The sequence below is a fragment of the Balaenoptera acutorostrata genome, chromosome 20 (assembly GCF_949987535.1).
Source record: "Balaenoptera acutorostrata chromosome 20, mBalAcu1.1, whole genome shotgun sequence".
NCBI lineage: Eukaryota > Metazoa > Chordata > Mammalia > Artiodactyla > Balaenopteridae > Balaenoptera > Balaenoptera acutorostrata.
This window is the reverse complement of record NC_080083.1, coordinates 13969595-13982458: the sequence shown is the minus strand read 5'-3', so window position 1 is coordinate 13982458 and position 12864 is coordinate 13969595. Positions and strand designations below refer to the sequence as shown.

The 12864-nt window shown below is 55.1% G+C and overlaps 1 protein-coding gene across 7 annotated transcripts in view; it reads right to left on the bottom strand.

Moving 5' to 3' along the window:
- Positions 1–4233: 4233 nt before the first annotated feature.
- The window catches only part of SLC43A2 (solute carrier family 43 member 2), a 43063-nt gene continuing 34432 nt past the window's right edge, over positions 4234–12864 (bottom strand). For 5 of the 7 annotated variants that reach the window (XM_007183802.3, XM_057536301.1, XM_057536300.1 and 2 more), the window contains 3 exons: positions 11472–11545; positions 10106–10229; positions 4234–9528 (listed from right to left, as the gene is read on the bottom strand). In XM_007183802.3, coding sequence (XP_007183864.1) covers positions 9367–9528; positions 10106–10229; positions 11472–11545 — 360 coding nt within the window. In that variant the 3' untranslated portion in view covers positions 4234–9366. Of the gene's footprint in view, positions 9529–10105; positions 10230–10259; positions 10667–11471; positions 11546–12864 lie in introns of those variants that run through there. The other 2 variants (XM_057536302.1, XM_057536303.1) reach the window with 2 other exon arrangements.

Here is a 12864-nt window from a genome sequence, read left to right as displayed (position 1 = left end):
TTTCACTGCTGGGGGCCTGGGGGCCGGGTTCAGTCCCTTGTGGGGGAATTAAGATCCCACAAGCCATGAGTTTCAGCCAAAAACAAGAGGCCATGGGACTTCCCTGGTGGTCCGGTGGCTGAGACTCTGCACTCCCAATGCATGGGGCCCGGGTTCGATCCCTGTTCAGGGAACTAGGTCCCACATGCCGCAACTAAGACCCAGTGCAGCCAAATAAATATAAAAAAAAAAAAGAGGCCATGTTTAGACAGAGACCTGAATGAGTTGAGATGAGGGAGCTTGGAGGGCCATGCAGCATGCAGGGCACTGGGGGAAGTAAAAAGCAAAACAATCATTAAAACACCTGAGAAACAGCCTCCATCTGGAGGAGCTCATGGAGAGGAGGCCTTGCACTTGCAGAAAACTGTACCTAGTGACCGAGGTAGCTGGCCATAAAGGTGACCATGTGTGAAACAAGGAACAGTGCTGGAAAGGGTCCAAGGAGAGGCCTCCTGGGCTGAAAAGGTGTAGGAAGTATCTGGGGACAAGGGGGATTTGAGACAGATTTGGCTAGACAAGGGAAATGGCATCTTCGCAGGGAAAGGAACATATGCAAAGGTGCAGAGGCAGGGTTCTATGTGGGCGGAATTTGTGGGGTGGGGAGACCAGGGTAGAGCCCCTGGTCAGAGCATGAGTGGTTCATGTGGTGGACACACACGCAGGCGGGACGGAGTGTGGGAACTTGAGTGCCAAGTTCAAGATCTGGCCTTAAGGAATCCCCACTCCTCATCATCCAGAATCAACTGTTAGCGAGATTTTGCCACACTTGCTTCATCTCTTTTCTGAAACATTTTAAAGCAGATCTCAGACATCGTGGCATCTCCGCCCTCCATGTTTCCGTGTGCATTCTAGAAATATGGATATTTTCTTATGAATCCACAATGCCATGATCATACTGAACAAAATTAATAATTTCTTGATATTATCTCATACCAAGTTCAGATTTCCCTAATCATCTAAAAAATGTAATTCTGTAGTTTATTTTAGATACAATCAGTATCTGAACAAGTCTGCATTTTTTTTTTTTCCTTCACATTTTATTTTCAGTTGCTCTGCTTCTTACATCTCTCACTCTAGCAAGCTTTGCTTCAGGTGTGCATAAGAGTTAGGCCTGGGGCTTCCCTGGTGGCACAGTGGTTAAGAATCTGCCTGCCAATGCAGGGGACACAGGTTCGAGCCCTGGTCGGGGAAGATCCCACATGCCACGGAGCAACTAAGCCTGAGCGCCACAACTACTGAGCCTGCGCTCTAGAGCCCACGAGTCACAACTACTGAAGCCCGTGTGCCTAGAGCCCGTGCTCCGCAGCAAGAGAAGAAAGAAAGAAAGAGAGAGTGAGTTAGGCTTTACATGCGGGGCCCACAGCACTCTCCAGGGTGCCCCACTGTGAGTCAACAGTACCACTGTGGGAATGGACCCCCTGGTGCCTGATGCCCTGGAGTCCCAGCCCTACCACTTCCCACTGTGTGACCTTGTGCAGGTTCCTTAACCTCTCTGAGCCTCAGCTCCTTCATTTGTAAAATGGGGACGATGGTAGTGGCTACCATGTGGGGTTGCTGGGCATCGTAGATGAGGCAATGTGCATAAAGCAACTTCATGCAGGATATGCACATTTCTGTATCATTCTGGAGGAAAGGATGCTGTGAGGAAGGAGGGATGGACACTACCGCCCCTCGAGGCTACTTCTACGTGCTCCAGGCTGAACAGGCAAGAAGGACGTGACTCTCCAGTGTCACAGCAATCTTTCTGTCTCGCATGCCTCTCTTTCTTTGTCTCTCTCCCTCCCTCCCTCTTTGTACCCACCTTCTCTCCATCTCTCTAGCTACCTCCCCTTCTGTCTCTCCTCTCCATCTCTTGGTATCTCTGTTTCTCTTTCTGTTGATCTCTCTTTATCTCACCTCTTGTGAAAACACAGCCACCTCTTAATTTATCTCTCTTGGAAATCTGGTCTTGAAGGTACCTTCTTTCTTAAAGTGAGGCCTATAGGAGCACCATGTGGTCAGCCTGTCCCCAAATAGGAGATCTTGGCTCCTTTCCTGTTGTTACCATTGTGCACATGTTTGTGTGTTTTTTAATAAAATGTTGACTTGGCAAAAAAAAAAAAAAAAAAAAGTCTTTCTGTATCTTTTTCTGTCTCTCCCTGTCTATCTCTTTATTTTTGTTCACTCTCTGTGCCCCCTCTGTCTCTCTCTCTCTCTTCCTCTGTAACTCTGTCTGTCCTCTCGCTCTTTCTCTCTTTAATCTCTCTTGTTATCTCTCCTCTCTCCATCTCTCTGTGTTTCTCTGTCTCTCTTTACCTCTCTTCCTGTCTCACCTCCCTCCATGTTTCCCTCTCTCTGTCTCTCCCCATCACTGCCATCTGCTCTGGGTAATGACCTGCTCTCTCTGTTCTGTCTTGTATTCTCTCTCTCTCTCCCCTTTGTCTCGCTGTCTGTGCATCTCACGGTTCTGGAACACCCCCGCACTTGCTCCTGGCTGGCTGGCCCTTGTTACCGCCTCGTCACAGCCACACCTGTAACCCATCTCTGTGTATCTCAGAGAGACCGCATTTCACTGTTTCCATCTTCTGTTCTGTCCCTTCCTGGCTGCTGAGAGCATGCTCTTCTCCCAGCATCTGTCTCAGTCAGTTTCAGCCTCTTTTTGGTTTATTTCTCTCTCTCTCTCTTTTTAAGTTTCATCCTCCAAATATTTATTGAGCAGCTGTTTCATGCCAGGCACGTTTCGAGGCACTGGAGGTATCATGGTGACCGAGGCAGTGCACGTACCAGTGCTCAGGGGGCATTCGTTCTAGTGGGGAGACAGACAAGACAGAAGAGCAGACAAAGTGTGACCCTGGCTGCCTGGCTTGTCCCCCTGGCCAGAGGAGTGCATCGGGCAGCCCATGGGCAGGGACTCGGGCCTCTGAGGTTGGCTGGCTCTGCCCCGTGCTGGCCTTGATGATTCCCTGTCCCTAAACAGGGACTGGGGGTCACTCTAGAAGCTAGACTAGAATGCGTAACCACTTGCTCACGTAACAGCATTCATTATGCGCCAGGCTGGGGGAGACAAAGGTTGGTCTGGGGGAGACAAAAGAGAAGGGTCCCAGCCTGCGTGGGGCTGCAGTTCAGACATGCATAGCGTCTGCCCGGGTGGAGGAAACAGCCGTGGGGCGGTGCTTTACCTCCACCCTCCTCTCCCTGTCTCTGGCCTGCACACGGTGAAAAGCTACTGGAGCAGCTGTGATATTTAAAAAAAAAGTTTTTTGAGCCAGCATCTGAAAATAGGGATATTTTATATAAAACTCGGGACTCCCAGCTTCTCTTATAAAAATCAGAAGATCAGGCAACACCGGGCTCGCTCACGCAGGGCCTTAATTGGTTGCAGCTGTGTCAAGGCTATCCTTAGATGGGGCTGTGGCTTCCAGGTCCCCATGGTGCCCACCAAGTCCTCTTGTCTGGCAGAGAGCTCAAGGTCTAGCTGCCCCCGTGTCATCACAGAGCTTGTGCTGTGGCTCTACTTATATTAGAGAAATATTTCCCCGTGGTGTCTCCATCAAAAGTGGGAAAATGAAGGACACAGCAAAGGGATGTGGCAGAGCCCCGGCTTCTGAGCTCGCAATCCTGACGAGTAGAAGCCCTCGTGCACATCCATCTAGCACCTCTGCCCTGCCTGCTGTGCAGGGGGCCTGCTGCTCACCCACCCCCAGCTGGCCCCTGAGGCCATCCACCTCCCTCCCCTGGGCCTCAAGCCCCCTCTGCCCAGCAGGCTCAGGAGCCAGGCCTCAGACAACCAGGCCATCCTCTCCCCTCCCTGGCCATGGGGATCTCCTTGGGGCTTCTCTGGGGAAGCCCAGTGGCTCTTCTTTTCTGCTGCCACTGCCCAGGGCCCTGGCCTGGCAGGACAGTGGCCACCTTCGTGGTAAACCTGTAGGAGGCGCAGGTGTGCCCATGACCACTGACCTAGGACAAAAGAAAAGGGGCAAGGATGAGTGCCCACCTTAGAACCAGAATTCCCAGCAGCCTTGGGCTTCCCACCCAAGAGGCCCCTTCCTCTGTCCCTTCCCCAGCTCTGCTGAAAGCTGGCCCAACAGCAAAGCTGGGCCGCAATGAGTGCAACCTAGGGTAGAGTGGGGGTCAGGGAGCAGGTTTCAGACAAGCGACAGGCAAGAGACAGGTGGCAAGGGGATGAGTGACTTAGACACAGGGGCCGAGGAGGAAGCAGTTCTTAGCCATTTTCGGCAGACATTTATTAAGTGCTTACTGTGTGCCAGGAAGTAAGCCAGGTACTAGAAACAGCAAAGGGCCAGGAAGAGTCAGGGTCAGCTCCTGAGCTGTCAGTGACACTGCACTGACCCTCGTTGACACAGGAACATGTTAACCCTTCAGGCACCACTCTGAGAGCCTGGGCTGGGTCCTTGGACGGGGCCTGCCTAGGCCTTTCCAGCCACCAAAAGGGATTCAGCGACGTGAGACCCTCTCCCTCTTCGTCCAGGTAGACAGGCACACAGACAAGCTCCCACACACTCCTCCAAACACATTCACACCTGACGTGCCTGGAATACACCTCAGACTTCGACACACGTGTGCACACACGCACACACACAGACGCACGGCCAAGCGGTTTCACAAGGAGGTGGCATGGAGGTACTGCCTACTAGCCGTGCTCTGAGTCACCCACCTCAACATAAAACAGTCAAGAGTGCCCGAATATCCACCAGTTAGAGGTTAGCTTGAGCAGCTTTGGCCAAGTCTCTTAACAAAATGTGCAAGACGTAAAAGTGAACAAGGGGACAACTGCTTAAGGCTTTTGCTTAGAGAGGGGGTTCTGAGAGGGGTAGGGGTCAGCAGAAACAGACCTCACTTCCTTTACTTGGCCACAAGGCTGTCCCGGTCACAGCTGCCTAGTCTGTCATGTTATATGGGCGGGGGAGGGTGGGTGTGGGTGGTCCTCATCCCTGGTGCTCTCTGCACTCCTCCAGGGTCATAAAAATAATGCTATCGCTTGTTAAGTGCCGATTAAGTGCAAGGTGCAATAACGTGCAACTGCTTGACGTCCATGTCCACCCAGCCTCCCAGGGAGAGTATTACTGCCATTTTACAGATGAGGAGACTGAGGCTCAGGACTTGCTTCAGGTCACGAGATAGTATGTGTGGTGGGGCCTCTAACCTCTGCCCTTCCCTCACAGCCTCCTCAGCACAGGGAGATGGTCTCACTCTGGGAAGGGTTGAGGGGCTGGGAGTGGCCAGAGGCCCTGGTTCGGTCTTGGATCTGCCTGGGAGGCTGAGAAAGACTAACTTCGGGGCTGGACATGCTGCCTGCAGAGACCAAGGGCCCAGGCGGTGGTTGTGTGCCAGCGGCGGGAGAGGTCTGCTCTGCGGCGGGCCACCCACGTGGAGGACGCTGCACCTCCTTCCTGACACCAGGTCGTCACCCCAGGGCTTGGCATGAGTCCCTGGGTGGGACAGGCTTCCAGAGCCCGCCTGCTCACCCTGACCCCACCCCCACCCCAGGGGAGCGCTGCAGCCTGTGGAAAACCCATCCCCTCACTTTGGGGGTCCTGGGCTCCTAATCCTAACCCCACAGAGAAGGCGCCTTACTGCCCCAGAGCCCACGCGAATGCACCGTATTAAACAGCCCCGGAAGCCTGACTCTGCTGAGAAGACTTCTCAGAGTTCTCCGACAGGAGCCCCTTACCATAGGGGGTCCACAGCCTCCCCTGCCCCCGGTGGTGTGTATCTGTTTAAATTCATGCAGGCTGACGTGCAAGTGCATCGAAAACTCCACTGGGCTTTTTGTGCCGCTGTCTGGGACAGTCCTGCACATGTACCCCCAATACTGGATGGCTCCCCATTTTCAGTGTGCTTGGGGCCCAGGGCAGCGGGATGCCCTCCTCACACTGCACTACCCAGGGCCAGGACAAGGAGGGCTTGAGGAGAAGTTTTCACCAGGCTGACACCGGGTACAAGAGGAACAAAAACAGAAACAGAAAGGAACTCACAACCTGCAGCCCCATCTATGGCCTTTACGAGGGTGGGAACCTTCCCTAGTACAGGCCCAGGTAGCGAGAGCCACAGGCAGAGGCCAGGAGGGCTTGGAGGAAGCTAACCACAAAGGAACATCTGGACTCAAGTCCAGGGAGACTAGAGAGGAGTGGGGCTCAGGGCAATACTCCTGAGGCCGGCCTGGCCCCCCTCCTCACTCTGAGCCCGCAGGGCTGGGCACGACTTCCTGCTCCTTCCCACCAGAAGCCTGGAGAATGAGGAGGAAGATGGAGGGCCGAGGCCATGTGGTCCCTTCCCCACCCCAGGGCACTCCTCTCAGGGGTTGGGGCGACCAGAGACTTGCTCTCCCAAGTTACCATCAGCCTCTAGGGCCAAGATGACTCTACTAAGTAGAGCTCACCCCACTCTCTCCAAGGAAGCTCTTGGCTCCAAGAAACAGACACCTCGCCTGTGTTTGCTTCCCTTCCTCAGGCTGTTTCGCCCTGATCGCAAGGCCTGGTGGCCCCTGGGGCTGCTGCTCTGAACAGAATGTCCTGACCTAGAGGGCCTTGGCTGCTCCAATGACTTAAGAACCATATATGAGTCCTGGCTCTCACCTTGAGCAAGTGACTCCACCTCCCTGGGCCTCAATTTTTCCAGCTGTAAACTAGGGAGGGTAGTATGAACTCCTGGCTTGTTAGCATGATCCAGTGATGGTACTGGGAAAATATGTAATCCATCAACCCTGTACAGTCAGAGCAGAATGACAGGCAAGGTAGTGGGGGGGCACCTGTGGTACCCAACCCATCTGGTATCCTGCTCCCATTTTCATGCCTCTAATCCCCACGCACTATTGGCCCTAGACTATCTCCCACCCTGAACTGTGGTTTCTTAATGCCTGCTTCTTCCCCCAAAGTGCACACACCCTGCAGGTGGGTGGGAAAGAGAGGCCACAGCTCCCACGTTGGCTGGGCTGGGCACTGCTGGGAACAGCACAGGCCATATCTGTACAAGCTCAACATATTCTCCCAGCTGGAAGGGTGGAAGGGCCCTTGCTAATCAGCGCTTCCCCAAACTGCACTCCTTTGTCAGTGGGTCTCAAATGTTGGGGTGGGGGGCACCAGAACCACCAGGTGGGGCTTAGCAAAGTGTAGACTTCAGTTTCCCTCTAAGTCAGAGGCAAGGCCCAGAGGATACGTTATCAACCAGCACCCCAAGAGCTCCTGCTGCACGTGGTCATTGGGCCACATGTGGAGGATGGCTGTGATGGTTAAAGCCATTCCTTAGCCACACACCACACCCCCCTGGAGAGGCACACAGCCCACCAGTGCCGAACTCACTTGACCTTATCTCAACATTTCCCGAATCTGACTATAACGCTGTTTTAAAAATAGAGAATAACCTTAACATCTCACAGAACTAGCATTCTGAGAAATGCTTTGGGAAATGTTGATCTCAGGCTCTCTCTTTTTTTAAAAATGCCTGTTTAAAACAAATATTTGCTTTTGAATATGAGTGGGGGAAGCCTAGGGAGATTAGGTGCGTTCAAGGGGCTCGGGCCTGGGCCTGCCCCTGCCCCTTCCTGTTGCCACCCGTTCCTCCGCCATATCCTGCCTCTGCTCTCTTTGAGCCTGCGGCTCTCCTGGGGTCACCCTGTGTCCTGAACTTAGGAGGAACCCTCAGCATGGTTGACTGGTGACAGGAAGTCTGAGCAGGGATGAAAGGGGGTCAGGATTAGCCTGTCTGGCTGGGATAAGCAGCAGAGGAGGGGATGGCCACACTTGTAAGGTGTCTGCACAAGCCCCATTTGTTTGGGGGTGGGGCGGGGGAGGAAGGTCTTTTCCTGGCCCACTGCCCCTCTCGAGACAGCAGTCACACCCAGAGAGATGGTGAGCCGCTGGGTACGACTAGGGCAGAAAATCTTGTCTTGCCTTTTCTTCTCAAGCTCAAAACAGGTACATGTAGTCATTAACTGATATGCTAGAAGGGGCATCCCTTACCAGGAGGAAAATGGATTTATTGCTTTATAAAAAGGAGTCTGATAAAACTTAAAAGGAGAAAAAAAACAAACAAACCACCAAAACGATTAACCTAAAAATCAACCCACCCCTCTCAGAGCTCCCAGGAAGCCTCGGACACATTTCTGAGGGCAGTCAAGGTGGGTGGGTTGGTAAGCCAGGCCCGCCTGGCAGAGGAAAGGGGGCCTCGCCCACATAAACAGCTCCAGGGCCCTTGGAAAGTCTGCCAGCAGGGGGCGCTGTGGCCCTGCAGCCTGGGACAAGCTCCCAACCCTGAGCGGGGCTGGCTCCTGGGCGCTGGGCTTGCTGTGGGCCTGGCTGGCTCGGGGGTGGCTCTGGGAGGATAAGGGCAGACACCCAGCACCCACATCCCACCACCATCCCACACACATCTCTCATGCACAGGACATGTACGCACAACCCACATGCACACACACCCCTAGGTCTCTCACAAATCCACCTTCCCACCCAGGCCTGGACCTCCACGTCTGTCAGCCACATCTTCACTTCCACCCCCACGAAAACAACTGTGTGTGTGCGTGTGTGTGCGCGCACGCGTGTGTTTGTGTGTGGTGCCCCTTTAATTCCCTTCAGGTCACAGACTGGACAGAGGGTGGCAGTGGAAACGTGCCCCCGGCTCAGGCCCTCAGGGAGGAGGGAAGGGACTGCTGCTCGGCCTTGACCACAGCTCCTGAGCCACATGTGACCATCCAGCCCTCCATCCCCTCCCCAGGCTTTAAGCCAGGGGGCCTTCTCCACAGGCCTCGAACAGGAGGACAGGCCACGGACAGGCCACAGGGGGCTGGAATCACAAAGGAGTTAGCACCAACAACAGGAAGCGGGTCCTTCCTTCCTCAGGCAGCTCAGACTGGCCGGGGGAGGAGGTGAGGGGCCAGGCGAGGCGGGTACAGACAGTGCAAGCCTTTGTCCTCAGCAGGCGTGGTTGGTGGACATGCAGCCGAGGGGCAGGTGGTGGGCAGTAGACGGCAGACTCCTCTGCTTTGGCAAGAGGCGGAATCTCGACACACTGGGGGGAGAGGGCCTGCCTGCCCGGGGTCCTCCTGGCTGCTCCTGCAGGCACCACGGAGCCCCGAGGCTCCAGGGCCCCTCGTGGGTGGCTGAGCGAAGTCCAGAGCGCCTCTGCTTCCAGCAGGAGAAGCGCCTGACCGGGCCCTCTCCCATCCTTCCACCGCAGAGCTCCGAGGCAGGACCAGGGCCCTGGAAGGGAGTAAGGACTCCAACGTGGTGAAGGACAGGATCCTAGGGGTGCGTGGAGGTCCTCTGGGGTGGGGAGGACACCGTTGAGTCACTGAAGCAAGGGCGGGACGCCACAGTTCCGAGGTGGTGGGCACTACACAAAAGCCTCCCGGTTGGACGAGCCGTTGAGCTTGAGGAAAAGCTTGTCGTTCTCCCTCTTCTGCTGCAGCTGCCTCTCCAGCTGGCGCCGGTAGCAGATGAGGTAGAGGGGAAGGCAGAAGCCCAGCATGCTCACGACAAGCAGCCCCACATTCACCTGCGGAGGCAGGGACCAGGGACGAGAGAGTTGCCATCAAGGGCGGGGGTGGGGGGGGGTGGAGGGAGGGAGCTAGCAGGGGCTGTGGTCTTTGCAGAGCCCAGTTCCAGCCCCTTCCTCGCTCTCAAGTTTGGGAATGGGGAGAAGGTCACAGGAGAGGAGAGGAAAAACAAACAAGGAGTTTCAAGAGGTCGGAGGGCCCGTCGTTCCACATTCCAGCAACAGAATTCCCCAGCTGTCCACGGCCGGCCCGGGCCAGGCCACCGTACTGATCTGAATCTCTAGGGGCGGGGCCGGGATTGGGACAAGCTCACAGCACCTGGTTAAGAATCCGGGCCTTTGGCAGGAGGAGCAGGGACAGCAACTTGGTTCGATTTACCCCAAAATCAGGTCCAGAAAGGACACTCTTCTCCTCCTGTCCCTCCTGCCCATTCACAAGGGGTCCCTGAATTGATCCTAACCAAAGTTCCAAACTGCCTGTCCTGGGGTTCTAGAAGCCCCCGAGTGATGCCCCCCAGCTCCCAATCAGCAGAGTGGGGCGGATGCCCGTAACCCTCTGCCCCCCAACCCTTCTTACCCACAGAGGGTCTCCTTGGAGGGGACCCATCATAGCCAGAAACAGGGGCTGCTGCAGGAGAGCGAAGAGTGCACTGACCAGGGACTGCAGGCCCGTGAGGCTGCCAAACTGCGTGGAGGGGTACCTGCCAGGGCAGTAGAGAACCTGTCACCACAGGGGCCATGCTCTGGCTTCCCACATGCTTGTCCTCAGCCTGGCCCCAGGTGCTGGTGCCCCCAGGCTGCACCTCCGGTGGCAGAGAAGAGGTGGGAATAGCCTCAGAGAACGGTGGGGTGTCCATCCTTGGACTGCTTTCTGCTGAGCAGTTCTGTAAAGCGGATTTGTCTTTTGGACCAGCATGAGGCCCCGGGGCCCATGGGTGTCTGGCCAAGCCGAGTGGAAAATGTGGTGCAGGCAGGAGTCTGCAGCTTGTGAACCAGGCCCAGGGAGCAGGTTGGAGGCTGGGCCTGGCCCGGCTGCACCCTCTTCCAGAGGAGCGTTGCGTAATCACGGAAACATAGCATCACAGCCCTCGGACGACTCCCTCAGACTCTGCCAGGGCGGCCACAACTTCCTCCAGGCCTGGGGGGTAGGTGGGGGTGGAACATGCAAGACCTGGAATGACCCCCATGGGATGCTGTTGAGAGGGGGAGAGAGTTCTGGCAAAATCTTAGCCAGATTTTGCCAGAACTCTGGGGCCACGTCAGGCATCGTGGTCCCAGAGGTGAGAAGGGACTCCTAGCAAGGAACGGCTGGAGGAACGGGCTAGTCTTTGGTCAGAGGGAGACAGTGGATGGTGTTTGGGTTCCAGTGTTTGAGCCAAGGCCCGGCCCAAGGAGAAGGAACAACTATGGTTCCTTAGGCATGTGTGGCCTCTTGGAAAAGGAGGCAGGTTTCATTTTAGCCAAGGCCTGAGAAGGCTGTGGACAGAACCAGCCCTTTGAGGCCCTGGGTGGGATCTGTCAGGCATATCCTGGGCTCAGTTATTCATGTCACTGCCGCCGCTGAAGCCCATTTGAAGGTCACCATTGAGCTGTGGGCTGCTAGAACCCACCCCCCTGCCCTTCCCACAAGCAGCCAGAGGCAGCCTCAGAACCCGGCTGAGCAGCAGTCCCCAAGGCAATAACAAGCGGCACCTTGGCTGGGGGAACTGACTTCGTGTTAAATGCCAAGGCTTGTGGGCACCCAACTGTCTGCCCACTGACCTGCTCCTGCCAGGTATGGCCTTCCCCTGACACACCCAACAGAAGCCCTGGTACCTAAGGCAAGAGGATGAACCCCAAGTGGGCAAGATGGCCCCCTTCAGGCCCTCAGTCCCACCAGGAACCTCCCTCAGGTCATTCCCTTACCCTCGGCCACCAGGCCACCCACAGCTCCCAGGACTTACACAGCGGCATACAGGCCCCCGACGGCAGAGTGGATGAATCCTCGCACAATCGTGTGCAGGATGAAGGATAGGATCTGAGGGAGGGAGAGCAGAGTGTGAGCAGGAGACATGGAGGGTCTCACCTCGTCCCCTTGCCCCAGAGCTCCTGGGGTCCTGAGCGGTGGGAGCACTAGCGCCCTGGAGTCAGCTTGTGCCAGCTTTCCAGGGCCAACTCCTGAACTGCCAAGAATTTTGAGAGCCGATTTTAAGTTAAACACAGTCACTACTAACAGTTCAATTGTAATAAACGTACAATTCAACAAATTACAGTTGACCCTTAAACAACACGGGGGGCTAGGGGTGCCGACCCTCCACGCAGCCAACAATCCACATATAACTTATAGTCGGCCCTCTGTATCCACAGTTCTGTATCCTCGGATTCAACCACCCACGGATCACATGGTACTTAGTATTTACCGTTGAAAACCATCTGAGTATGAGTGGACCCGCGCAGTTCAAACTTGTGTTGTTCAAGGGTCAACTGTACGTTGAAAACAAAGTTAATGAATACTCAAAACCCAGCACATCCTAATTATTTTATTCTGTTTTACCATTAGCCGTGCTCTTAAGGGTTTTTTTTGTTTTCCAAAATTTTTTTTATATTTTTATTTTTGGCTGCGCTGCGCAGCTTGCAGGATCTTAGTCCCCCAACCAGGGATTGAACTCGCGCCCTCAGCAGTGAAAGCGTGGAGTCCTAACCACTGGACCACCAGGGAATTCCCGCTCTTAAGGTTTTTTAGTCTACTGTAAATATCGTATGATGGTGTGTTACTGTGTCTCTTTCCACCTCCACAGTTGGTGACACCGTATTGGTTGTTATCAGCCACGACGAGAGCACTTGCACCGCGGAAATTGGCAAACACTAAAACCCAGGGCTCCGCCCATCCTGCCCCCATCTAGAGTCTGCTCTTAAGTGTACGTATGGACACAGCACTAAGCAGGAGGTCACTGATCACAACTCCTGCCTTTGCGGACCTGAGGACTGTGCCCAGGTCTCCCTGCCTGGTCACCCAGGCCCTACTGGTAGACGGCTGTCTCTCTCCCCTCTAGCTCTGCTTTCCTGAGGAAAGGTCACTGCTGGCAAGCTTGGCAAGCTTAGCAAGCACTTGTTAACGATTCCTGAGAGCCACGAGCTGTCTACTTTGCTCCCAGGACCCTTTGTTTGCTCTTTGCACACAGCCCTGCCATCGGGCTCAGCAGCCAAGACCCGTTTCCGGGAATGTGGGCAGTGGAGGCGGCGAGGGCTGCTCTCTGCAGTGCTGCGAGGGGTCTGTGCCTGAATGTGCACCCATCCTTCTGCAGGCTCCGCTTTCCACTCCAAATGCCTTGCTGCCTTTTCACAACTTGTCTTTCA